The following is a 27,834-nucleotide window of genomic DNA, read 5'->3' on the forward strand; positions in this document are numbered from 1 at the left end:
GTTAATAAAGTTGAACATTATTTTTTTCAAGCCATATAAATTGTATTGACACACCGAAAGACAACAAAGACAAAGTGGAATTGGGATAGAGAAAGAAGGGAGTGATGTATGTGGAAAAAAGTGTCAAATAGGAAAATGATGAAGAGTCTCAGCAGCTTGTTTCTTTTTTAAGAAATAATACAAAAACAACACAACGAGAGAGCCGGAAGAACTGGTAGTTAACAAAATCCAGACCAATGAAAAAATGTTTGATATATAATGGCATTTCATCGAAAAGACAAAACCGACAAAAGAATGTCGATCACATCATCTGCTGAGGATCGACAGAAAAACAAAAATCATCTGAACAACATTTTTCCTACTCGATATAGTTTTGTTTCTTTTGCGTGTGTGTGTGTGTGTGTGTTAGTTTTAGTTAAAACATATCATATGAGGAAGGGGGTGGGGAAGAAAATAAATTCGATGTGTCTTACCTGACACGCTATTCATACGATAGCCAGCACATGATTAATTTAAAGTAGCTTATACATATACAACCGTCTCCCATATAAGATGAAAAGTTCCAAATAAACAAAACAAAACTGAATACGATCATTATATAAAGACATATTGGCAGTCGAATTGACAAATGTACACGCACACACAGGCGAGAGAACGAGAAAAACAAAATGGAAAAAAATCACGCGGATTGGGGGTGGGTCGATAAGAGGAAGGGAATATCGAATAGACAATCAGAGGAATCAATCCTATGAACAACGTGTTACATACAAATAAAAGGAATTTTATAACTTGTCGTTATTTTTTTATTTGTATGGGGAAGAGATATATCAAATGCTGAAGGATGAAATCAGGTCAGACGCACACACACACACACACTCACGACAAACCAACAAACAGAGAGAATGAAATTGTGTGCTGCATATGTATGATGGCAACCTATTAATTTTATTTTATGTGAATAATAGCTGCAAATGAGAGCTATTTTATATGTATACTGTGTAATATGTATATAGTAGAGGTCTAATCATCGGATAGGAAAAGAAAGAAAATGAATTGAGATTGGGATAATATTTAGTTTTTTTGTTTTTTTAAAAGGGGGGTTGCACGCACATTAGTCAACGGACACAACCACTGGAGGATTAATTGTCTCGGCCGTCACACGGACAGTCAGCAGCTGCCAACTGATGTCCTACGAGCGGCGGCGGTGGGTTTAAATAAGAAACGAGTTAAGTCAAAAAGTGTCTTAGAAACTTGCAAAAATTGTGTTTTTTTTTTGGGTTATCTTTCATTCGTCAATTGAATTGGTTATATAGTAAATAGAGCCTACGAGTAAATATGTATAGGTCTCGGGAAGTTCGAACAAACACCGAGTTGTTTTTTCTTTAGAAATACACATCGAAATGAGCCCACCTGTGATTAGCTCGCCACATCCACAGCGCAATAATAATAATATCAAATGAGAAATCAGAAGAAAATGAAGACGAATTTGGACCAAATAATAAAAAAGCAACACACAGGTATATATAACCCACCAAACCGAAAAATATTTTGAGTTCTATTTCATTTCTCGCCAGATCAATTCGGCGCAAACGATGCCAATTATTTTATATTTACGTTTCCTGGTAGTCCCCGGGTGAAATTGTTTTGGTTGATTGAACTTGTTTAGATAGTCGAAGCCGATAGATTATTGGAGACGGTGCCAGTAATTAGCTGCGATGTCGGATCCCTGATGGCTGGGTATTTGCAAAGGAACTGAGACGCCGGCCGATATGACACCTAAACGATAGACAGCATCTGATGGTGAGATGAACACGTTACCGATTGAATTTTTTAAAAATCTTTGATTTCAATTGACGCAACTGGGACGGATGAATGCGCAAAAGTGGGCAAGGCAAAATGTGCAAAATGTTGTTTGTTGATTTCTAACCTGTTTGAGCGTGAGCGCTGGTAGCGTAGCTGTGAGCCGAGGCGACCGACGAGGCCTGAGCGGCGCTGCAAGCGGCCGCCGCGGCCGCCGCCCGCTGGTGCTGATTGTACGAGGATTGGAGCGAGCTGAGCGGGTCGCCGCCGTGATGGGCGAACATGTACGACGGGTAGGCCGCCGCCGTGGCCGGGTCGCGCTGCTGAAGACCGCAACTGCCACCCATTCCGCCCATGCTGCTCAGCGACGTTGCCATCGAACTATTTTAAACCAGAAAATACGTACAATCTTATAACTGATGCAATTAAAAGATGAAATAAAGTCTCCGGAATGCCGAGATCCTTGAACTCAATCCCAGTCATTCAATACGACGAATAACTAAGTACTTATCAGATTCTTTTCCAATTAGTTGGCAAGTCTTTAATGAGCGGCTTATAGGCCTAGACCATCACCACTGTATGATGGTATGCGGTCATTCGATATTTTACCTGTAGGGTTCGGCCATGGATGCCAGAGGTTGAGTCAAGCTCGGGTACATGCTGTTGAGACCCGAGTTGATGCTGTTGAGACGGCCAGTGGCGGCGGCTGCAGCCGCAGCGGCCGCCGCCGCCGACGAAGAGGAGGAGCCAACTCCGCCACCGCCTCCGCTCCCACCGCTGCCTCCGCTGCCTCCGCTGGTCGATTCCGGTCCGCGCCGCTGGTTGCGCAGTTTCTCCTCACGCCGCCACTTGGCCCGGCGATTGCTGAACCACACCTGCCAAAACCATACAGCCAAAATTAAAATTTGAGAATATGTTTTTCCTCCGACAAATAAAGGCCAATAATAAAGTCTGTGACTATTGCGCAAAGTTTCGAATCGAGAGAGTGGCCGACTATATATTCCATCTGTTTGAAGCCAAGAGATCTCTATCGTCGATTTCGAAAAAGGGATATGAAATGCGATGCGTGTGGACATGGTCCAAAAAATAAAAACGACAACTGGTGAACCAACATGTAAGCCCGTGCCGCTGGTTGCAATAACAAATGGTTTCCCCCATTGTCCAGCATTCGGGCCAAGTGCGAGGGGCTGATGATACGCATCGGACCATATGCACGCCACTTGACCCATCCCCCTCCCCCCGGTTAGACATATGCAATTTAATTCAACTGAATAATAAAACATACACCAGGAAAAATATGCATCGAAACCGACAGATATAATTCCAAACATTTTAAAAAAGTGTTTGACGGTCTTACCTGAATGCGAGCCTCCGGTAGGCCAATCTTTTCGGCGAGTCGTTCACGAGCAAAGACATCGGGATAGTGGGTCCGTTCGAACTCTGTAAGACAACAAAATGAAATTGATTTAATGTCAAATTGGTGACGAGGGGTTGAAGGCTAGTCAGAGAACAGATGGAGAGAATGTCAACTGTTTTAAAAATCAGTTGGCTGTGGGGGCCGACGAACCTTTTTCGAGACTTTCAATCTGCTCGTTGGTGAAGGAGGTGCGATTGCGCTGCAACTTGCGTTTGAGACGCAGCCGCATCTGCGGATCCTCATCGCCCGACGAGTTGTGCAAGTCGGAATTGCCATCGGAGATGTTGCCATCGTTGCAATCTGCCAGAGACGAAAATATAGACACACAAACAAATAAGAAATTCAATTGCCGATCGATCCCCTTCATCTGCTGTCCAATCCAATCGCGTCGATAACTCAATCACATCCCCCCCCCCCACCAAAAAAAAAACAACCGAAAAAAGAAGAAGATTGACAAATCGCTACCGATATTATATTTACTACTCATTACCCTCCACTGGGTCCTCCTACAAAGATATGAGACTCGAACGGCAATTCAATCAAGACCGATGGCAATCATCAATCAAGTATAACGGCAGTCAGCGCTGTACTGGGGGGGGGGGGACTTGATTTTATTATTTTTTCGGGATTGTTTGTATCTGTGTGTGTTTGCGCGCTCTTTATATCAAAGATCTGATTCCTTTTATTTTTTGTTCCTGTGTGTTTGTTGGGTCGGCGCTTGTTATTTGTCTGTTTGTCATCCCAGTCTCAGCAGCAGCGCTGTGTTGTTATATGCTAACGTGAGCCGGGCTTGATGAGGGGTGATATTGTTTGCTCTACATCTCGGGTTCGATAGACTATATACTAGATAGACATGTATCAATAAAGTCCCCCCCTTTCATCGACGGGTTTTCCTCTTTTTTTTGTTTCGTTTTGATTTAGGTCCGTCCCCCGCACAAGTAAAAGTCTCTCCCTTATATTCTCTACAGATCCAAACTAACAAGATTTTCCACATCAGTCGTCGTATAGCTCTCCATAACGCGCTAACGAAGTTCACAATATATGTACAAGACCGCGAAAAACCAGCAACTGCGGGGATCGTGTAGAAATGATATCAAAACTAGAAATTCAATCACGTTGCGCGGTCAGCTTCTCTGCGGCTATTTTTGGTCTTTTTTTGGGGGGGGTTTCTTGTAATTTCTTCGTTGATTTTTGGAAATTTTGGTTATTTGATTTATTTTTGTTGTGATTGTGTTGTGGATAGATACTTGTCCTATTGCATTCGAGTTGACAAATGTCATTCACAGTGCAACAGCAGCGGAAACGTCAAACGTGTTCAACGGGGAATTTGGTTTTTTCTGCGCATTCGTTTTATTTTGGCGGGGGATTTGAATATTTTTAAAAAGAAAAAGTGTCCACCAAATGTAAACTCTCAGAAGCCAGAAAAAAAAGTTATTATTTCGTTGGATTTCTTTGAAGGCCTAAATATAATACAGGAATAAAGATATATCTAGGCCTGCGCAACTGCTGTATAATATCTTGGGCCGTGGAATTATCCACGCTGGATGCAAATCAAAAGTCGCAGGCTAGGCAACATCAATGATCACCCCCCACCACCACCATCACCAACCAAAAAATGTATATTCCATCTAGTTTTTTTTATTTATTTATTTCCCAGCGAACGGTTGCACATAAAGAATGGGAGGGTCGTCGTCGTCGACGTGTGTGTAGGGGGTGAAAAAGTCTCGACGTGTTTACCATCTAACCCTGCATGTATTTATACACAGATCTACTATATTTGTGGTTCACTCTCTTTCTTGTTTTTTGTGTGCGGTATTCTACTGGGCGGAGAGCTGGGGTTGTATGCCTGAGTGAGTTGGTGATATTGAGCGACGTCATGGAGAGAAAAAAAGGAAACCGCGGGTCGCCGGTCGCAATAGAACAAACGACCGCACGCACTACACACCCAAATTCATAATAATCGACAAAAACATTGTCGAATCTTTCTGCTGTGAGAGAGCTAGACCAATCTGTCTTTTATCTCGGTTGACTGCGGCTATACCACCCGTCCCTACTCTCTCATCGCCCTCTGGCCGAGTGAAATGAACTCGACGACTAATAATTGGTCCAACTTTATTAGATTCATTTCGCCATCATCATTTGAATGAAATGAAAATCTTGTAAAATGAAATGAAATGTTGGAAGACTGACCTCTTTTGTGGGGATCGTCGCGTATCAGGTGATGTCCGCCGCCGCCGCTGGGTAGCGGGGTGGCCGGAACGTGACCGTGAGGCAGAGCAAGGGCCGGGTGGGTGGGAGGCGGAGCTCCCGGATACCACGCCCAACCGCCGGCCTGCCCATTGAACATGCGCAACTTGTCGTAGACGGACTCGCTGGCGGCCGCCGCCGATTGCTGCTCCTTCTGCGCCGCCAGGTTCCGCAGCACGCGATTGATCGAAGAAACCTGATTGGGCCATCACCAACAACAACAACAAACACAAATTAATTAATTTAAAAAATACATTCAAAGAAAAATCATTTCGGCTAATATTACCAAAAGAATTGTTAATCGCTAAAAGGTAAAAAATTAACAAGACCAGGGTAATTATGTTTTAATTCATTACGCCATATAAAACGGATAATTGATACGTATAATGGTCGGGCGATGTTTGAAAACCGCGCGCTTTGTTAGACGAGTTTTGCCAACGACATTTTCATACACAATGGGGGAAATCGTAGGATTGCTGTCACCACCGACTGGGGGTTTGAGAATCTATTTTGATAATATTCCCGCCGAATTTCGTGATCCAACCAGCACAACGCGGATGATGATGACATGTGCAGCAGTCGAGCACAGTCGAGGGCGTTTTGTGATATATCAAAGAGGTACAACTGCGAGTCAGCCGTCCTCTCAGCTCAGCTGTGTGACAAGGCCAGAAAATGAAACCCACACAAGAAGACGGGATGAGACTCGTCCATTTTTATTTGGCACAGCAGCAGCAGCAGCAGCCAGAACAGAAAGAAGAAGAAATTTGTATTCCAGAAGGGGCTCGGCAAGGCATTTCTTCTATACACAGCGGTTGTGGATTGTTGGTATGTTGTGCGTGTGTGTATATCAAAATCTCGAATACATAAAAAGAGGCGAGACACGTCATCAATGCTGATTGTCCACAGTCAGTCATGCATGAGATGTCTAATCCTCGTTCTCTTTTTCTTTTTTTCTCTTTTTCTTTCCCAGCTCTTTTTCGGTTTAGGGTCGCCTCCTCTTCCATCATACAACCACAACAACAAACAACAACCAGATAGAAAAAAAATAAAAAGCTGAGAGCTATAGTCGCACAGTTTCTTTTTTTTTCCCCTGCTGGCCGCCAATGCGCAAGCGACGGCCGGCCGGCGTTGGCTTAGATATTTCTTGTCTCCAACTTGGATCAAAAAAGTCTTGGCCGTCCTCTGCTGCTCGTTAGAAGAAAAGCTTGTAGAGAGAGAGAGCTCGTTCAGAAATCAAGATTATAACCAGAAAAGGCCTATCTATATACCTAACGTTATAACACACATTTCGTTATAGATTTTCCAATTATGAATAGCTATAAGAAGGGTGTGCGGCGATTCTCCTTTTGGTGTCTCCTGATTATTATTATATGCCCGTCTTCGTGTTCGGCTGCTGTGATTCCGTTACAGCCCCTTATATTATATAATAATATCTCAAAGTGATGGATATCTTTCGAGTTGTTATTTCTTTATATTCTTTAGAGTATTATTTCGGAGCACCCCCTGCGCACTTTTCGGGGTCATCATCATCATTGTGTGAGGCGATGGGAACGCCAACACGTGCCCAGCTCTCCCATTTCTCTCCGCGCTTTAACGCGCCTCTCTCTCCGCTTGTTATGTACACGTTTAATCCCTAATTGGTTATGGGGGTGAGAGGTGTAACAAAAAATAACTCGGAGAAGAATATCGTCGGCCCTGGTTTTATATTATTAGACACGCAGAGACTCTAGTATATCCTAAAACACAATGATCAAATTCGGTGAGCTTGACAAAAATGATTTGATGATGAAGAAGTTTTGGCGGTTTATTCAAATTCTATTAATAATTGGAGATTTTAATGTACACCAGTCTCCAGGGTGGCCACTGTCGTGACTGATGGGCCAGACTGTCTACCCCCAGTTTTGTCGGTTTGTCCAGTTTTTGGATACTTTTGGAATTGTGCTGGGCCAATGGGATAGGAAGGCTGGACCGCTATACACACTTGATTGACGGCTCCCGTAAAGAGCTGTGCAGTAGTTATATTTCCACGGGAGTATAATATACTGACTGGACACACACAGCAGCATGTCCTTTTCAAGCAAAGTTGAACTGCCCGGAGCAAATTGCCGGACTGTTTGGCTGCTGCCGGTTTTGTCCCAGTTGCTGCCAGTCATTTCATCAAGAAATGACGGGGGCCGGCGGATCGCTTCTTCTTCCACGTAGTCGAAAAGTGACAGAGGACTTAGCTCTGTCGTGCTGCATGCTGCGGCTGTTGACTCGAGTGGAAACGCAACATCAGCACGTCATCTGGGCCGCCTCTCGTCCTCAGCTCGCTATATATTATTCCCGCGGACTCCCGTGGACTCCCGCGGCATTTTTCTAAAAAGACGCGACGACCCATAATCTTTTCCCGTTTTTACACAGTCGATTGTTTTGAGGGAAAATAGCAGCTAGACTAATACACAACAAGTTCCCACACAATGTTATCAAACCAGCAGGAGCTATCGGGATGTCACAGTTAGGAGTTTATAGAGAGTCCGATCAAACCATATGATGACTATAGAAACCAGTGATGATGATGGGCAGATAGACCGGGGGTTGGATTATGTGAATCTCTAAGTCGATATGCCATTTTCACTGGCAGCAGCCAGCAGTTGACATTTCGTACGAGAACTTTTCAGTCTGATCCTCTTTATTATTCTCTCTTTCAATTATTTGGTGGATGTGGGATGAATCAAAAAGTCAACTGTTTCTATTGAAAAAAAGCCACTGCTCGAGTTTCTCTGCCGCCGCCAAGTCAAAATAAAACGGATGACGCAAAGACGAAAAATAAAAAGAATCATAAAGATCACCAATCAAATGCAAACTCTATTCCACGGCTTATAGCGAAAAAATACCCGTACGGTTATTCTATTATATATATTAAAAAAGGAGCCGGATCAACAACATTTTCGAGTGGGTCTATATATGTATACATCTAATATCTAATAAGAATAGAACTCTATAGCACACAACATATAATGGAGTATAGTGCTTCGATGATAACCACAACAGCGGGTCTCCCCCCGACCCCATGTATAGCTCAAAAGCCCCAGCGCCATTGTTATATACTCGATATAGCCAAAAGAATCTATCAAAATATCTCTCTCTCCAACTGAAAAATCGACACACACAAAAGAGGTGGAGGGACTAGAGTGTTGGTCGTCCAAGGCTTTGGCACTCTAGATAGTTGTGCCATGTGTACAATCTGCTATTGCCATTCTATTTAAAAAACACACACAGATAGAAAAGGGATGTTGCGTGGAAAGCTGTTGGATAGAAGAAGAATGGATGGATGAGAGGAGGAGTATATACCAAGCGCGTTGCGTGTGCGCATATACTACAACACAGCGCAATGGGCAGCGTAGTGCGCAGTGGTCCGGAGTTAATGAAGGCGGACAGGTTGTGTGTGTGTGTGGTGTGTACCGCAGCTGGCGCCCATCATCCCCTCTCTATTTGATAGATGTACTACACCCGAAAGAATAAATCGAGAGCTGATGCACCGGCTATATGCGCCATATTTTCTAGGCCTCTTGAAAATTTCACGGCACCTTTTATTTTATTTTAGCGGGTATAGTGTCTCACTTTGACGTTCTCGTTGAGGATGTATAAAAATCGGGGGGAACAATGGAGGATTGTACATTACGTGATGGGAGCCCCGGAGCGGCCCTCACTATATATACGAGAGGCTATCGGATCAGAGCAATTGAATCAGCCAATCTATGTGGGGGGGAAGAGACCCTTGGCCGGCATCTCATCACAGCAGTCACAATCACGGCCCGTGTAATTTTACGTAATGAAATCATCATTGTAAGCGAACAGCAGGCGACTGCTGTTCTCTCATCACAAAGCTCCTCGGCCCAGCAGCAGACGGCCGTATCGATCAAGTCTAGATATATCTCTATAGGCCGCTCTATTGTGTGCTGTTGATTCTTATATTAGGTTCGATGAATTATGGATCTCACTATAATCAAGTGCCTAATAATAATAAATAATCATAATCAAATGGACTTACGCTGGGGATGGTGTCGTTGTTGCAGACGCCCTCTGACAGGAGGCGATCGCGGATCTCCCAGGCGAAGATGGACGGACACTCGCGTTTGTAGTCGGCGATTTTGGTCACGACGCAAGACGTCGCCACCCGCGGCTTGGAGCCGCCGATAGCCCGCGGTTTGATCGACCCGGTCTCGTAATACCTTTTTCGTGGAATAGGGAGAGAGAAAATCAATTAGACTTTGAAATCAAAATATAGGCCGGGAAAAGAAATACTTTTTCGCGGTTCAATGGGAATTGCATACACACGCTAGATATGTATATACATGTCTATAGCTGATTTACTTATTGACTATAGCGCGGACGAGCGTGAAATCAGCACTTATATAACAGAGATGTGTTATTGGCGGTAACAGGTCCTGAGAAAAATAGACAACTGGGCAGTTGCTAATGATGCGTTAAATCCAGCAGTGTGAAATTTACCGAACACGAAAGGTATTTATAAATAAATACATCAAGACTATTTTCGCCATTTCTCCCGTTGGTTTAATGATTTTATTTCAGGCTGAAAACTTCGCCTAGACAACGGGCAAATTCAAACTTTTGCCGGGATATGATGCGACCCAAAAAACCGACGGGACCCCAATTTCCACTGACAACTCCCGAGGGTGTGGCCAAATCATCAAAGGCCTAATATTCCTTAATGACTGGAAATTGCATTAATCGTCACCTCAACTTAAGGGCCTTTGAAATTCGATAGGCCTAATAGTACTATGTATTAATTTATTCATAAGCGCAGCAATTAAAAGTATTTCGGGATTGTCTTTTTTACCTGCCGAGTATTTTCGAGACGCATCCGTTGGAGACTTGGAGGATGCGGGAGATGTCGCAGGGGCGGGCGCCGGAGTGGGCCAGCTCGACGATCTTCTGGCGGGTCGAGTCCGGCAGCGGTCGGCCGTTGACGTAGACTCCGCCTAGCTGGTTGACGCCGCTATGCCCTGAATGGTGGAAACAAAAGTCAGCTAGCGCCGAGCACTCATCATTACACTGGGGCATTTTTCATCGTCAAACGTCAAACATGAGATATATAGCAAACACATGCATGAATGCTCATTTCCCATAAATAATAACACCCAAAGTCTAATGTACATTTCGTCAATCTCAAATTACAGTATTTGAAGCTAAATGTAGTTATTTTAAAACGTTCAAGGTTCAAGGGAATTGTTTTTTTATTGCTAAGAGACCGTCAATTTCAGATATTTAAGGGTTGTGTATCTATCTAGGCCTGAAAATTAAACTGAGCTAGGGCCTAGGGAATAACTGATTCTACTGGGAATTATATACCAAATAGAAATGGGTATTAGATTTCAACTAAAACTTATTCCCCTATCGTTTTTCAGCGGTTTGGATTTAGGCGGGAAAAAAGGATTTAGGCGGTTCGATTTCATTCGATATCGTATAAGCATGCTGATTAGAACAATAGAGGAAAAGTGTCGTCTGCTGGCGTTTAGTTTTCAACACGTTTCGATAAAGTTAGAGACGAATTCCAATCAAGTTTATATATTGTTAAAGATTTATTTGTTTGTGATAACTTTCATACTTCATGCTGTTTAGTAGGTAAATAAAACAAAGAGTACAAATAGAATGATTATGGGAGCTATCTTATTAGAAGAGTCCAAATTTGTGAAATGTTAGTTCGTGACCTAGCATTTATCATGTAAGCCCTTCGTATGTCCCATGGCAGTTTGTTTGCACCATGTAACCCTTTCCTTTTTTCAGATTTGAGGCCAGATCCAACCATCATAGACCACAATATTGTATGCCAGATTTGCTTGTGCTCATACCTGGCATCAGCAATGTTCAATCTCACCAGATCATCGCTTGGGTAATGATTTTCTTTACTTTCATTAGCCTGTGATCTGCTAGATTTGAGAACGAGGCATGACTTGCATAAATGTAGTTTATTACATTTTAATCTTCAATTCTCCCATTTATTAAAATTTCGGGTTTGCCTAGTGTCTCATTTTCAACTTTTCCTGACTTGCTCTTGCTTTCAACATTTTTTCGTAACCCATTTTCTATTTTTAATTTAGAGAAGCAGTATCCCGTTCCATTGGAAAAACTACCGAGGATGTCGTTCGAGTTACAGATCTCTTCTCCCCCCTTTCTTTAAATGTCCTCGTGTACGCCCATGCGAGTGTGGGTGTATTCACGAGGACACCCTTTCAATTCCCTATCCCGGCTGGTGTAAGTCAACTCTTCAGAGGATGGATGGAGCAACTGACGAAGATGCCTGGCTGTATTTCCCAGGCATAAAGGTAGGACACAATTGATCTCTAGTCTTCCTTTTTGCGTTGATTGAGAAATGGTTAGTACGGAGTACGATTATTCCTGCTAGGCGGTTTACTGCAACTATTTTCTCTTGTTGTTTTTCCAGTAAGGGTTCATTATGAAACTCAGTTGTCGAACGACTGCAGTTCAGGCCCCGTTTTGTACTACCACTCAACTTTGTCTGTGAGTAAAATCATCGCATTTGAAAATATTTGAACTTTAAAACACTTGAAGCAAAGTGCAACTTGACAATATTATGATCTGCTGCCACACCGGCACCACCTCGTACCCTTCTTTGTTGATTTCACCCGATTCTTTCCCAATAATCGTTTTTCTCATTATACGGATTGTATTTCGCATTGACGGTTTTACAGGCCTAACACCCGCAAATTCATTTGCAAATTATTACCCCAAAAGAAAGAAAATCTAATTTGATGTCCAATTTGCTCATGTCGATGAAGGTCTATCGGGGCCTAGGCCAATTTGAATGACTTTTGAGCACACGTATTAGATTTCCGAACTGGAAAGAGCGCAGCCGACCATGCAGGACCATATCACTATAACCTGCACGCAATCTATCCAGCCAATACAAGAGTTTCTCAATGTATAACGACAAGCGGCTATATATTTAGTATACACGGCAAAGGCAATCATTATACGTATATATAGCCCCCTCTCGTAATACACTTGCTTTTTCCTTGTCGTCCGCCCATCTATCTATCTATTCTATCTAGCTCTCTTGAATGCGACGGTGGTCATCCCCGGTTGCTGGGCGGAGTTCAATGGAACGAAAGAGCACACGACTTGCTCGCAACCGGAGCCCACAATTTGCGGTTGATTCCACTCGTTTCTCCTCAACTCAAATGTACCCCCCTCTCTCTCTCTACGGTAATACTAGACATCTATTTATCATTTTCTTTCCATCTCAGCATTCGTCTTCTTTTAGTTTTTTGGGGTCTCCCCACTCACATCTTTTTTCATCCCAGTCTCTCTCACCGCCGATCTCTCTATGATGGCGGTTGCTACACGACGGGCGCAGCTTTCAATTGTTATCGAACCGACGCTCTCCTAGCCTTTGCTTGGAAACACGCATCAATTCGACGAGCCACTTGCGACGGTTATCATCTCGACATCCGTTTTTTTATTTATTTTAGCGGTGGCTGCTGCCTGGTTGGCCAGGTGGGCTTGCCGCTGCCGTGGCGTGTGGCGGTTATTTCAATCTTCTCCCCCCCATATTGGATTAGATACCTTTTTCCTTTCATTCGTCGCTATTGCCACTCCTCATATATTCGGCCTAGCCACACACTCGTACGATGGTTGTTTTGTTATTCTCTGGATCTGATTAGACCTTTAATATATCCACTTGAGAGTGACTACTTGTGTAATAGAGAGATGGCCACTCGTCGGATCTTATTGTCTGCTATACGGCACTCGTTACGCCCCCCTAGCTCGGCACAGGGCATATTGGGTGTCTATTGATTGGCGTCAAACGGCGGCAGCCGCCATCTCTTTTCACCGCTTTTCACACAATGCGTAATGATCGTTCACAGCTCTTATTCTCTAGGCCTGTATAGAGATAGATAGATACTAGTCCAGTCTAATAAAGTCTATCTCTCTGAGATGTGAACAACATTCTTTTTGTTTAGCGTTTCTAGTGTACTCTCTGTATCGTTTTTATAATAGGGGAAATATTGAACGGCCCAGTTGGATGGATTTAGTGTCAAATCTTTGATTAAAATCCCTCGTCATACCCCGTGACCCATCGGCTTACTTGCGCTCGAAAGATAATTTTCCACAGAATTATTATTCAATCTCGAATATTTATTTTATTCATTCATATGAATGCTTAACTTTGGCAAGTCTGAGTTTTTTTTCCCCATTTTCTCTCTCCCTCGCAAATCGCAACGAGACGCCATTTGTTTGTATCCCGTTTCAATCCTCGGTGTGTAACACAACCGCTCCTGGCGCGACCCATAGGAGCTTATAATTGTGTGTGTCAATTATTCAGAATCCTAATGCACCCAACAACCACCCAAAAAATAACGCGCGGGGGAAAAGGAAACTGCGCTGTTTGAATGACGGGGTTGGCACAGCACTGGGGGGGTTAAAAAACATGGCCCCCAGAATCTAACAACTCTTTTAAAAAAGTGGGGGATTGATAAAACAAGGAGCGTTTTCGATTTGTTTCGGGCCCGGACTTTTATAATCCTTTTGGCTGCCTCCCTTTGCGCGCATTTGACTGACTACTTTTGAAGCAGCAGAGGGAGAAGAAGAGACCCAAAAAAAATCTATATATCTCACCCAAAACAACCAAATAACTCTTGGATGTTATATGTATGGTATATAAGGCCTCTGTGTGTCGGTGTGCGCTGCATGTACACGTCGAAAAAGTTTTTTTTTTGTTTTGTTTCTGTAGCAGTCGAGAGAGAGAGAGAGACACGGAGAGTAGTTTCAGAGCAGTTTGACAGGTCTTGAGTGGATAAGTCGCCGTCACCATGGAAACTAATGTCCCGCGCGCCCGGCGCTCGATACGAAATCCTCGGAAATTCCCACAGCTCTAAGTCGGCGATTGCTTTATATATATACACACACACTATACTATATACGTGGCGTAGCACATCTCTAGCTGAACTCTGTTCAGACTCTTTTCTCTCTTGTGTGTGTTTTTTCGTTGTTGTTATCCCCCCCACCCTTTTTATTCTTAGTCTTTTTCGAATTCGGTTGCTGTGGTTGCGCTCCTTTTGATTTCATTTAGGACTTATTTATATTCATTCAACTTGATGGCCAAGAAGGGGAGATAGAATGGTGGGGATATAAATAAACTTTGATCTTAAATAAATGATGGGGTCGTAATAATCGCTCGGTATTATATCTGACGCTGGGTGATCCCAAAATATCAAAATATTAAATGAATATTGCTTTAGTGAATTACCTTTGTGCGGCATGCTGGCTTCGCTGAAGGCTTGAATTTTGGAGGCTTTTGGTTAACGACCTGCGGATGAACAAACGGTTGACATTAGACAAACATCCACAGCAATTTTTCAAATCCTGTTGACAATTTAACATGTCTGATTTGTCATCAAAGTTTGATCCGAATGAATTTTAATTCGACAAAGAAATTGAGCTATTATTATAACTTTTAACTAAAATGCGCATTGATCTATTTCTGTCCAATTCCCAGTCCTGCCGATTTGAATTCAATTTAAAATCTGCTGCGATCGATTCAAATAACGAGATCCAATTTCGACTGTGTAAAAAGGGAGCGAGGACGATTTGTCCGCCGCCGCCGCTTTTTAACTATCTCCAACCGAGTCGGTAATTTGTCGCCGTAATTGCCGAGCATGACTAATGAATTTATTCGTCTGGGGGTAAAAAAGAAATAGAAAATAAAAAAAGAGGAAATGAGCGGATAAGACCGGGGCCAAGGAAGAAGAGAGAATCTATCGATGTGCATGACATCTCTTTCATCTATACGTGGCTGCTTCATAAAAGTACTACTACTACTACACTTTGTGGGCTCATTTGGCAAGCCACGTGTCACCTTTTGCGGCCGCCGTCACACAGCACGTAAATCGTCTTTAATACCTTGGCTTGGAAATCATTGGTCTATTCACTACCTGCTTTGATCTTTTAATCGAACAAGATCATCAATGATTATTATACCCCTCTTTGCCGTATTATTACGAGTCTACATTTTTGAATTTCAGACGAATTTGAATTTCCCTCCGTTTTCTATTTCTTTTTTGTCGTGTGTCTAATTGGTCTTGAATGTGTACCGAGACTTTTCTTTTTCCTGTCTGATGTTTAATCTTCTTCTTTTCTGGGACATAGTCGACGGTTCCCCGGCCTCAAAGTTCCGTAACTACACAAAGACCTTCTCTCCCCCCCTCTCCACTAAAAGCCGTGACTAATTGCGTCAACCGTTGCCCGATTTATCACGGCATTTATTCTTCCTCATTGTGTGTGTACTATTCTATCGTATAAAAGGAGTTTTCATGTCTCTATCGGGACAATCAAGTGTAGATATAATAGGCCCCACCGAATCAGAGCTATTTCTAATCAATTAATAGTGTTCATTTGAAATGTCTAAACGTTTCTTACTTGGTGACAAAAAATGGACGGGATGATGATAATCCCGGTCGGTTCGGACAATCAAATGTCGTCTCAAGAGCAGATGCTGATTGGTGTTGCTATTTTTGGCAACCAGCTGTTGTTGATGATGATGAGGACGTTGAGTTATTTTTATATTTTGCACGCGCACACACGGAGACTCAAAAGAAAGTCAATCACTGCGGCAATTGAGCGTCTATAATCGCCAGGGAAAAATCAATGGCCCAGGTGCGTCGATCAGTCTCACAGCCCTGTCCTTATTCTTTTTTCTTTCCAGCGGATGACGTGATTGAATCTTATTACAACAATTGCTGCAATTCTACCGGCGGAAATAATTTCGATCGAAGCACAAATTATCACGACACGACACACATAAGTTCGATAGGCCCCGCACACAGCCACAAGACGGTAGAGAGTCTCTTTTTAAAAAACAGTTGACGATGTCAGGGCCAAACCAAATGATGGGCAAACGATTGGATGGCGATCAAAAAGAAAGAAAGATAAAAATATCGGCGTGACTGATTCGCACAGTGCCGATGGCAGGATGGTGTTGGTGTAGTAGTAGTCGTCGTAAGAGTAGACAATCGGACGGAATGAAAAGAAAAGCGTTTCAACGGTTCTGCGATGATCAACGCTTGTCTGCGCTCATTAAGCACTCGGCTGCTCGCTCCACGGCGGCGACACTGAAACTCCGGCTCTAAGAGGGGATATGCCTGGGATGGGATCGCTCCACGGCTGAATAGCTGACTGGACACGTTCCACGGTCTGCCGAGCGTGGCCCTTTGGCCCGCGCAACTCTCAAGGCGACTCCCCCCTCCCTTCTCTCTCACATACAACTCGACACACTCCGCCCCCTTCCGACTCCCTCTGTCCTGATGCTGGCCTGGCCTTATTCCTTGCCCAGCCAAACTTGTCTCCTCCGCTCTATCGGCAGTGCAGCACACAGCAGGGCTCTGTGTCTGGATGGATGGATGGATGGATGCGCAGTGTGCCGCTGTGAATAGAGAAGCGCCAGCTTTGAAACACTTGTACAAGACCATGGATGGGATATACACAGGAAAAGGAGGGGAGGATAAGAACCCGCCCACTCCGGCGAGGCTCCGCCTCTGACTATGCCCAGCCCAGCCAATGGCTGGTCGATTTGCAGCGCCAGTGCACAAGGGGGGGCCACCAAAGACCACGTCTAATGCACACACACCACCCACTCACGCACACTCACCCACCTCCCCCTTTTCATGTGTATGTGTACACGATTTTCCTGAAGCTAGCTATTGTTTTCGATGCTCGTGTCGGTTCCTCGAGCGCAGTCTGGCGGTACCAAATGATATCAACTCCCGCGATCCTCATCTGTGCTTGTCGGAGCGCTTATTTATTGATGACAAATCGCCCGGGCTCTTTTCTTTTCTTTTTTCCCCCCTTCAACATGTTCAAAATCGAAATTCGATTCGCTTACGCGATCAAAGGGAAAAAAAAAAAACATATTCCACTGTATAAAAAATAACCCGACAACCATTTTTTCACGAAAGAAAAAAGTTGATAAATGACCGGTCAGACAAGCCTTTCCCACAAGCCATTGCTGCTGCTGCTGCTGTTGCTACTGTCGTCTATGAGCTGGGCGCTCCTCTGTGTGTGTGTATTATAGTTCAACTCATTTCATTTCGTGCGTGAAATACGCAGAAAACAGGCGATGACGGCGCCTCCCTGACTATTCGACCGTTGGGTTATTCATTACTTGTCATCTCTACTCCTCTTTTGCTGGGCTCTGTGTACAAAAGAGAGACTGTGTTGGGCAAATGAAGAAGAAGGTTTTTAAATCCCAGCGCTGGGGAAAATATGCGGAACAATCCATCAATGACACTCGCTTACCACTTGTCCTCACGGCAGCAGCGCGGTCAAATGGACTCGTTCAAATCAACTGCGGGGATGAATTATTGAGCCGGGTAATTGTAATATTAAAACAGGTGCCAAATCCAGATGCAAACTTTTATAATACGAGCGATTCGGTGACGTTTTCTTTTTCCTGACTGCGTCCACCAGAAGGTCACACATGACTGACCGATGGAAATGGTTTGGGGGAAAACTTAAAAGACAAAAACAAAACAACAAAAACAAATTTTTCGAAGAAAAATGGGGGGAGCCCATAATCTTGCGAAAGAATCAGCTGTGCGGTATATACGTGGTCTCTTCGCATGTGTTACTGCAGTGGCTGACTGGCTGTGCATGTGTCTATAAGAAAGTTGCTTTTTAATGCGATCGTTTATATCTGATTTATTCAAATGAGTTGTGGAGAAGTTTGTGTCGATTCATCGAGATTCTAAAAGGGAAAGAAACTGCTGGCAGCTGCAGAGACAAATTTTAGCAGATTTTCAAAATTGGCGCGGGGTTTATAATGTTCTCCTTTATCGGCAAAAGTTGATAATCCCTCTTCATTTAATGAGACCAGAAATAGATAGAAGAAGGAGGGGTTTTTCTCATTTTTTTTGAAAAAGAAGAAGAAAAACGTCAGCTCGCCAATTAATATAATTACTTCCTGAAACCTTTCATCCTCTGCGGTTTCTTCTTCTTCTTCTTTGAGAGGTGATGGAGTTGCCAACCAGCGCAGCCTCACCAGTTCGTTCCCTGGGCGCATGGACCAATTAGAATGATGAACTCTCCATATCCTCACAAGTCTTTTTCCCCCCACCGCGACTCTCTTCATGAACCGTTTTCTTCTTCTTTTTCTACGTCGAAATAGACAAGACACAACGAGGGGAATTTTTTAAAAAATGAAATCTTAAAACTTTTTATAACTCAGCACCGAAATGTGTGCCATGTCGTCATCCGCCAATAGCCTGCCAAACTTTTTTTTTTGATCATCTGAAATAAAGTTCACATATTCCGTACGCCGACTCACTTTTTTATTTTTAAATTTCTTAATTAATAAAAGAAAAAAAAAAGTTTTTGTGGGTTGAAAAAAGGAAAAAAAGATGAAAACCGGCTTCTTCTACTCTCTTCTGTTATACTCTTAACTTTTATCGGCCTGTGATCGGAGAACCGCGACGACTTCTTCTTCTTCTTCTCTCGTCTTTCACAGCTGAACGATCACGCAATGCTTGTCGCTTGAAAATAAAAAACCGGCAGCTAGTTTCTTTTTCTTTTTTCCTTCTCTTTTCTTTCTGCTTCTTCTTCCATGCACTTCTTTCCTCACGTGCATATTTATATGGATAGTTTTCAGTTTTATTTTTTCGATTCTTTTTAAATTTTGATGGCAGTGTGTCGCCTCTGGGCTCTCGACAGAATTGTTGACCAGTGGCGATACTCAAATAGCCTAGAGTGTTTCTTTGGAAGTAAACCATTTTTTGATTGATGCTTCTTTGCTGCTGCTGCTGATGCATAATGAAACTTGATTGCCGAACCAGCAGCAGCTCAGCCATCACTTGTGTGATCGTCTTTCCATTATAATAACTCTGGAAATAACTGGGCAATTTCACTTCTATTTCACGCCACATGTGCGCTGCTGCTTTTTATTGAGTCCCGCGCGCTTGAATTGCGACTGACTACCGAATTGCACGCCGACACGACATCATTCCGTGATGCTGGCCAGCAGCCGACTCCCGGTATTATACGCAGCTATAAACATATGCAGATTTCTGTCTTTCTTATATAATATCACTCTGCATTTGATTATTTGCATGGCTATTATTTATTGAAGAAATCTGGTCTCAATCAGGCAACGTGATATCTATCCGCCCCATCACCTTTTTACCTTTTTCATTTTTATTTAAATTCCCGTTCGGGTGTTTTTTTTATAATGAGAAGACGCGCGCTGGCGGGGATGGTGTTGCGCATAAATTACTAACACGGCCAATTAACTTGGCTCGCTTATTAGCCGGATGATGCGTCTAATGCATTAATGATTCAATCTCCCAGGTTGTGATGTATATTCAAGAGCGAAACACACACACACACACCCAAGCGCCCAGTCTTGCGGAAAGCCCAAGCGCATCTGCACAACAGGTAACATGGGCGTATCCGCAGCACAAAATCAAGCGGATGACAATGCAGCGCTGTAGACTTTTTCAAAAAAGAAATTTAGATTTTTATTTTTTCGCCATAAAGGCCTATACATGATTATAGTAGATTGTATAGAGATCTGGCCAACTAATGGACCTGCCGCCAACGCTAATTCCCCTTTTCCAATATGTACATGTATAGAGAATCCAGGCTCCCCTTGTTTCTTGTATTCTTATATTTTTCGCCGCTCTCCTCCTCCGGGATGGAATACCTGGGACACATTAACAGATTATGGATCGAAAGAACTAAAGAAAAGGGCGACGGCTGGGATCAAGGAAAAAGAGTGGGGATTATAGAATATATCGTAGACGGGGGTATCGCCGCTAAAGTCTGTCTTCCAATTCTCTTCTTGTTATTTCAATAACAGGTTTCATTATTAAACTAAAAGGAACTGAACAACCCGGCCTTTATTTTTATTTCTCTCCCAAGGAGAGGGCCTTATTAGCGTAATATCGGCGAGTTGAATCGAAATGACAACGTTTCAATTCAAGGCGTGTGAGCTCTAAAATAATAACTAAGTCTAACATTGAATGCAGCCGATGATATCCTAATAATAATAGAAACATCCAACGTCGAAAATATTTATTTTATTTTAATGCTCCTATATTGTATTCTGCCTTTTACTTTGCCTAGTGGTTTTTTTTTCTATATCAGGTGATCATAGGAAAAATAAAAAAAATAGGACAATGAAAATTGGACGAGAGAAAATAAAAATAAAAATGTCCCAATCAAAAAGTAGAAGAATAGATCGCCCACCATCCATCTACTGGCTGATGCTTTTTCAATATCGTTATTATATATCTCTCCTCACTCTCGTCCGCCTATAGTGTAATATATAATAAGAGAGAGAAAAAAAGGTCTCTATTCCGCTTCATGCTTTGATGAACCATTTCTACGGCCGGTCGCTGGGGAACATTGATGATGGAGGAGAGAGTCGGCTGGGTCTTTTCCGTCGATATATATATATGAACGATATCGATAGAAGGAAGAAAAAAAAGGTATTTATACACATATATATTCGAACGTATAAACATACACATAATATAAGAGGCCGCAAGAGAGTTTGGAACCGTTTAGTTCGCCTCGCAAGTCACGTAGAATAAGATGCGCTCCCCTTATCAAACCGCATCCTGTTGTATATATTTAGGATATTATAGTAGTAGTATACCAATATCTCTAGCTGTGGCTCTCCTCATCTTTTGTACCATTTCTTTATTGACACACACACACACGGCAGTCTCCACATCCCGCCTATAGCGCAATCTAACCCCATTCAAATCTATCAAAGAAGTAGAGCGCTTATTATATAGGTGTGTACGATCCAAACATCCGTTGCGTCTTTTTTTCTCTCTCTCTCTATCGTTCAACGCAGAGCTCGATGACAGCTGATGTCGGATGACAATCATCTCTCTAGAAATATATATCCCTATTATAATATGCTCTAGCCGCGCGGCTTTTATAATATCAAATAGAACCCCGCGCAAGTTTTTGTTGGGCCAATCCAACACGGCTGATTGGATTCGATTGAATATGTATATATAACCGCGCAGTGGTGGGGAGAGAGAAGAATGACGTCTAAATGTACATGGAGAATATGATGCGCTTCTTCATTGACACGAACTGTCGGAGCGGACTGTGCTGATGTGTGTTGCAAGGGCTCCGCAAGCCGGGCGGCGGGTGTTGGTGCATTATAAAACTATCTCTTATTTTTTTATACTTTCGCCATGGATACCGCGCCCTGATCCGCTTGGAATGCGCTGCGTGTACATATCATCTGTCCTCATATCCATATCCTCTCTTTCTCTCGCTCTTATAACCCACAACAATCGCTAGAGAAGATAGAGTTGCCTATATCAATATAGAAAGCTGATAGAGATATCAGCACTGAGTCAAGTCTGCGCAAATACCTACAAGTAGATATTTATACATTTCAAAATACCTATCATATTTCTCCCTGTTTTTTTTTTGTCTGTTTCACACAAAAAAATAAAAACTTTTGTGGGTTGTATAGAAAATTAGCCGAGAGAGACCTACTATATACCCAACAGACGGTTTCCTTTCTCAGCTGTCCATCACCTTTTAGTAGAGAGAGACTATGGTCGTGTCACTGTCTCTCGTATATACATATCAGGTATATAGGACTAAAGTTGAGTGAGAAAGCCGAAGAAGGAAAATAATCAAAAAAGGTAGAAAAAGAGAGAAACACAGTCATGTGTTGTTTTTCCCGAAAGAAAAAAGAATTGTCAAGCGCGCCCCCTTCAAGGTGTTGTTGAAATCTGCCACCGCCAGTCTATAAGAAGAGACGAGAGCTTCTTGCGATGGCATCGACCGATAGCTCCCGAGAAAGAAGAAAAACTACCGAGGGCCAGCATAGCCAAGAGAAGACGAGATCTTTGTCGCCTTGACAGGAAGTCTTCATATTTTTATTTGTCTTTTTTTTTTATCTTTTATTTTATTTTTTGTGGTGTCCCTTTTTTTTCTCGTTGGTTGTTGTTGTTGTTTGTTGTTCTACCGGTAGTGGTTTTTCAAGCTTTTTTTCTTTCCTGTTTGATGAACCAAATGGAAATAATAATATAAAGTAGCTAGCTAGCTAGCTATACAGCTGTATAGCTTGGTCCAGTCGTGATGCACGACGCGTAACTCTAGTTGACATACCGGATTCATCGACTCCTACTGTCTAAGCTGTCCCAGCTCGTTCAGTATCTCTTCTAGGCGACCGATATGATCGCCTCCCGATATCGACTGGGATATGTACACAAGCAACTGGGAGAAAATCAAATTTTTCCAAACACAATGAAGTGATCCATAATTCCCGTGGCCACCAATCACATTTTTATTTATTTTTATTTTTTTTACTGTGAGAACAAGAGCTAGAAAATAATTTCACTAGAAAATTAAATTGGGTCCGACCGCGGGACCTACTGCTGGGACCGCCCGCTTCCGCGCCAAAAGGGTCTCCGTATACCGACGAAGAAAAATAGATGTTTCATACAGAGAAAAGGAATCAGACATAATCTGATAATTGTATATCTGCACAGCAGCAGCAGCAACTATACCTATCCATGTCTCTGTGTGTGTCACATGCGCGACCTGTTGGTGGTTGGCTGCCGCTATTTTTCTTGTCGCCGAATAATCAATACAAAAGTCTGTGAAACTATTTTTCCCTTTTGGGTTATAGTTTGTGCTATATATACTCTATTGTTATACATCAGGTCAACTTTCTGGGTCTTGTAAGAAAAGGGTTTCCCCCCAACAACAAAAATTGTTGGTGGATGGTCTGTCGATATTGACGTAGCCGAGCCGGGCCGTCTCTAACGAACGTCTTTTGATTCTAATGCCGGCCAATGAAATGAGATCCTGCCGAGCCAGCAAACAAACACAGAAGAATAGAAAGATATAAAAGAAACATCGGCAAAATAATAAAAAGGGCTAACAAATCTAAAAAACAAATCTATAACAATATAAAAATACACAACAAAAGAAAGAGAAAAACAATGAAGAACAATACGGTGGCTGCTGGCCGACTGACTGAACTTGATGGCGGGGGATGAAACCAACTGTCACACAATCCCTTTTTTTTTCCTTTTTTATTTTCTATGAGAACTCGATGGACATGCACTCGAGTTGAACTGTACTTCCTATTGAACAATTACACAGACACAGACATATATATACTGTGCATAGCAAACACTGGCGGTGGGTACATCCACATCGTCTATACCTATATGTACACGGTGGACAGAGAGATACACGTACTTATCAAGAGTTCCTCTTCGGAAAAGGAGCTTAAAGGCTATATCCGGGGCGCCAAGTTCTCCATTTCTTCTTTATTCTCTATTCATTCATAGTTTTTGTGAAAAACAGTCGCCGTGCCTTCTCTTCGTTTGACAGCAGCCGACTTGAACCCCTTGCCCATATATAGGTACCACCCCAGCATATATCGGTAAAAGCACTCGAATATGTTATAGCTTATTTTTATAGATACGAGTGTATAGTAGACACTTCATCCAGTATTCGCCTGGTGTGTATACTAGTAATGGAAGAGTAGTATGTGTATAGATTGGCAAAGAGGACACACAGTGCCATTCACCCTCCTCCCCCAACCGGAAAGAGACAGGGTGTGTGTGTGCAGGCCTATATGGGACGCAGCTCGTCATTGCTGCTGTCAAACGGATTAAAAAAGAAAAAAGATCCTTTGAGCGCTTTGACCTAGATGGTAAGCGACAGCCACGGATATCTATCTGTATATACAGACTGAATAGGCCGAAAGACACACACGGAGAGGTCTGTATGTCTATAAATTTGGACATAAAGAGCAAATCCCTTTTGCCAGCTAATTGGGAAACTATTGGCTTCAAAGCTTTTGCTTATAGACTTGTGTATATAGGCACTGTATAGGTAGAGATAGCCCCGGTCGAGTGCTGCTGCTGCTGCTGTCCACTTGAAACATCTTTTAACAAATAGGGCGCACCACCAGCAGGAGCATATCAGCACTTTTCTCGATTGAATTTGTCGTTTCTCTCGTCGCCAGCTGTCTCCCTTTTTTGTCATCCACTCGTGTACCCCATCATCGAAAACCTGCACGTTCTAAACTAAATGATCATACACGTCAAGTTATAAAACTAGTGTACATCTGCTGAGCGATGAAAAGTGTACAGGTCGAATTCAAATGGTTGAATAAGTTGTTTGGAGGCCAAATTTTCGATGAGAGTTGATGTAAAAGGACTGACATGTTTTCAGTTTCACGCTGTCGACTTACAGCAGCCAAACTTATGACGTAAAAAAATAATCATCTATCATTTTGTGGGGGCCAGCATATTTGCCAATTTCTCTTGTTGAAGAGTTTGGAAATGTGAAACTTGCGCGTGAGACAAAGACACCGCCAGGAGTTCTCACTCTAATCCGCACTCTCTCCGGGATGAATTTGTCCATCTTTGCAACCCCCCTCGAAAAGTTTTCGGACATAACCGCAAGACAATGCGGAGAGAGAGCCCTGGTTCTGTGCGCATTATAGACTTTTCCCGGTCGTCTGTCCAGGTATGCACCGGTGTATAAGTTGGAAGAACCTGGAAACAAAACTTGAGTCCCCCTTTTCTATTTTTTCCCTCTCAGAGTCTATTCGGCTAATCCTCTGATGAAGTTGGCGTGTTGTCGGCGACCGCCGACAAAGCAACACGCCGCGTCTTCCATCAGCTTCTAGCTGTCGTCTCTCTCTCTCTTATTTTTGTCTTATTTGATTTTTAGTTTTATTTTTTCGAGAAGAGAAGAGGGGGGGTTGTCTGAAGCTCGTACATATCGCCAGTTCATCAGCATATCCTATATAACTCCATACGATGGGGCTCGCGGGAGATGTTCGTGTGTTTAACTCAGCGCCGTACCTCGCGCCAGAAGCCCCCCCGAGCGGCTATATACTTTTGTTAGTCTGATTTCCACAGAGATTTGCTGCTGTCTAACCTCAATTCTATAAATGTGCACATTTCGAGATGATGTCGTCGACATGTCTCTCTAGCTGCTGCGATTGTTTGGTCCGCGCGGAAATCCGCTCATCCATCCTAGCTCGGTCATCACACACACAACGTTCTGTGTCCGTCAACCACCATATCATCACGGGCACTTGCCCACAGCACTGCCCTTTTTTCTACCCCTCGTCATTGGTATAGAAACAACCGCGTCGGTTTTGCTGGTCACGACAGGTCTCTGTCACAGGCCTCTCGGCGGACATTTGCGCGCTTGGCTGGGCCACTGGAATGAAAACGTATCATACACAAAAGACGGACGGACGGACGGACGGACCTCTTGTCTTTCGGCAGATAAAACATTCAACATGCAAATTGAACCGCAATTAAAAAGTGGGCTATTTTTGGAACCATTCAGTCGTGTATCGTGAGACCAATCAAAACTGACCGGCGGGAGATTTGAATTGAATTTTGGATGTGCTGACTCGGTTGCCTCTCTGTCCGTCTCCTCGGCGTCGTCATCTGCTGTTTGCTGGAAACTTTCACCAGGGGTTAACTCGATAATGGTGAGACTGATGCCGGACGGGGCTTTTATCACGAATTATACACGGTCGACGAGCCGGACACGGGGTTTCCATTCGGCGACACATTCACGCGCGTCATTCGAATTCCAAATGGGAGCGCATAAATGGTTGGAGGGCAAATCCCTAAATTTCCCAATTCATGGCTTATTTTGTGTATTCACTTTTAAATGAACATAAGCCTCAACATTTGATGTTGTTACATGTTTTAGCCTCGCAAGTTGTGGATGAGAATCATTTTTGAAATCAATTTTATGAAGATTGTTTCACATCAATTAAATTGGGTTTCTCTTTTTATCTATTGCAGCTCAAAATGAAAGTGCACAGGCTTTACTTGATGATCCGCCAAAGTGGACGCGGATAGTTCTTCTTCTTCCCATTGTGAATGTTAGAGCAGAGACAATGAGGAACCAGAAAGAGTCTTACAATAGATATGCGTACATGGGCGAGTGTGTATGGTAGGGAAACAAACGGGGCGAACACAATGCGCGTTGACAGTCTGTGCATGTGTATACGTACTCTAAATAATAGCCTGGATATCTATTCTCGTACAACTACTACATGACTGAATAGAAAATAAATAAAAAACTTAAAAGCAGGGTGGGCCAATTGTTAATTTCTAAGAAAAATGAAAATGTAAAGAAGCAGGTTTGAATTTTTTTTTAATATACATAACAAGCAAAAGGGGAGTAGTAGTAGGCGCGCACAGACGAGACACTGAACTGTCAATGCCACTGTATCATATATATAACCATAAGGGAGAGGCCCCTGTGCTGCTGTCCGTGATGATTCTCATCTCTTTTTTGTGTTCTTTCACCTGTTGTGACCACAGCACCAACGAAAAACTATGAGGACGAGACCCCAAAAAAAGACGATAGGGAATAAGATTTCCAGCTCTCCAAGTCTCTTTGTGTTGAAACAGCCGAGCCGCCACCGTGCAAGTCTCTTATCGCTCGTCCGGCAACTTCTGTCGGAATGTTTCTCAGGTTCTCCATCATCTTCGAGTGGTGGTGTTTGTTTTTTGTCTTTCTGTCTTTTTTTTTTTAACCAGAGTCCCCCCCTTTCCCTTTACACGACAACCCGTCTTACTCGCGTCACTTCATTTTGATATCGAGAAAAACCCATACACGAATTCAGCCCCAACGTTTCTTGTATATAAAAGCTCATGAAATCCTATGCACTTAATTTCTATCAACAAACAAACCCAAATAGAATTAAGACAATGATTGAATTTAACCTGAATGACTCAGTTTGGTTATAACTACCTTAAATTTAAACCGATACCAGTTTTACGGTATCGGTATCGGTATAATTTCTTTGATTTTGTTAGATTTCAAACCTTTTTGGCATTAACACTTATGGTTGCCATCTAGCGTCACGATTGGCAATCGTTTCAAAAATTTTGCGGGAATTTCACCGGAAGTAAATGGAAGCGAATAAGGATCATCAAAAAAGGGATGTTTGGGCATAAAATTAAAATTAATCAAGCAAAGGACTACTCATATTAGAAACACATTTGTAAAAATGGTAGATGATCATTCGACTTCCCAACCGGCGGCCGGGTGTCAATCCCCCACCCCTGCTCTCAAACACAGCACGGAACTTTGATCGTAAAAAAAAATTTTAATTAAAAAGGTTTTTTCGTTCAGGGTTCGCCATCTCTCATACCGGTCTATTACAGCAGTAGCCAACCCTCGAGTACTACGGCGTACAAGAGTGTCCCACGTCTTACAATGATAATCGATCTGACTTGCCCCAACGAATTTATCTAAGGTTTTTTTTTTATATATGCCGCGCATATATGTTGTTAGTAGTTGGTATTAGTTAG

At 42.9% G+C, this 27,834-nt stretch overlaps 1 protein-coding gene across 4 annotated transcripts; it reads right to left on the reverse strand.

Moving 5' to 3' along the window:
• Positions 1 to 17: 17 nt before the first annotated feature.
• Positions 18 to 17,240, reverse strand: LOC124202011 (paired box protein Pax-6-like). 4 transcript variants are annotated; one of them, XM_046598282.1, is made up of 10 exons: positions 15,908 to 17,240; positions 14,739 to 14,798; positions 10,308 to 10,497; positions 9,498 to 9,678; positions 5,408 to 5,660; positions 3,368 to 3,517; positions 3,158 to 3,240; positions 2,410 to 2,675; positions 1,928 to 2,181; positions 18 to 1,776 (listed from the first exon to the last, which is right to left on the reverse strand). In XM_046598282.1, the coding sequence occupies exons 2-10, from the start codon at positions 14,749 to 14,751 to the stop codon at positions 1,685 to 1,687; spliced, it is 1,482 nt and encodes a 493-aa protein (XP_046454238.1). In that variant the 5' UTR covers positions 14,752 to 14,798; positions 15,908 to 17,240; the 3' UTR covers positions 18 to 1,684. The 4 variants fall into 4 exon arrangements, with proteins under 4 accessions (XP_046454238.1, XP_046454237.1, XP_046454239.1 ...); XM_046598281.1 differs by having other exon boundaries at positions 18 to 1,794; positions 15,908 to 17,084; XM_046598283.1 differs by having other exon boundaries at positions 18 to 1,794; positions 10,308 to 10,473; positions 15,908 to 17,083.
• Between the last annotated feature and the right edge of the window lie 10,594 nt (positions 17,241 to 27,834).

Source organism: Daphnia pulex, chromosome 9 (genome assembly GCF_021134715.1).
Source record: "Daphnia pulex isolate KAP4 chromosome 9, ASM2113471v1".
In the NCBI taxonomy this organism is placed as follows: Eukaryota; Metazoa; Arthropoda; class Branchiopoda; order Diplostraca; family Daphniidae; genus Daphnia; species Daphnia pulex.

Bases quoted from the DNA above. Each gene is read 5' to 3' on its own strand.
- LOC124202011 (XM_046598281.1), bottom strand. The intron at 5,661-9,497 runs GTAAGTCCATTT...TGGCCCAATCAG, and splicing joins ACAACGACACCATCCCCAGC to GTTTCTTCGATCAATCGCGT. The intron at 1,795-1,927 runs GTTAGAAATCAA...TCTCACCATCAG, and splicing joins CAGCGCTCACGCTCAAACAG to ATGCTGTCTATCGTTTAGGT.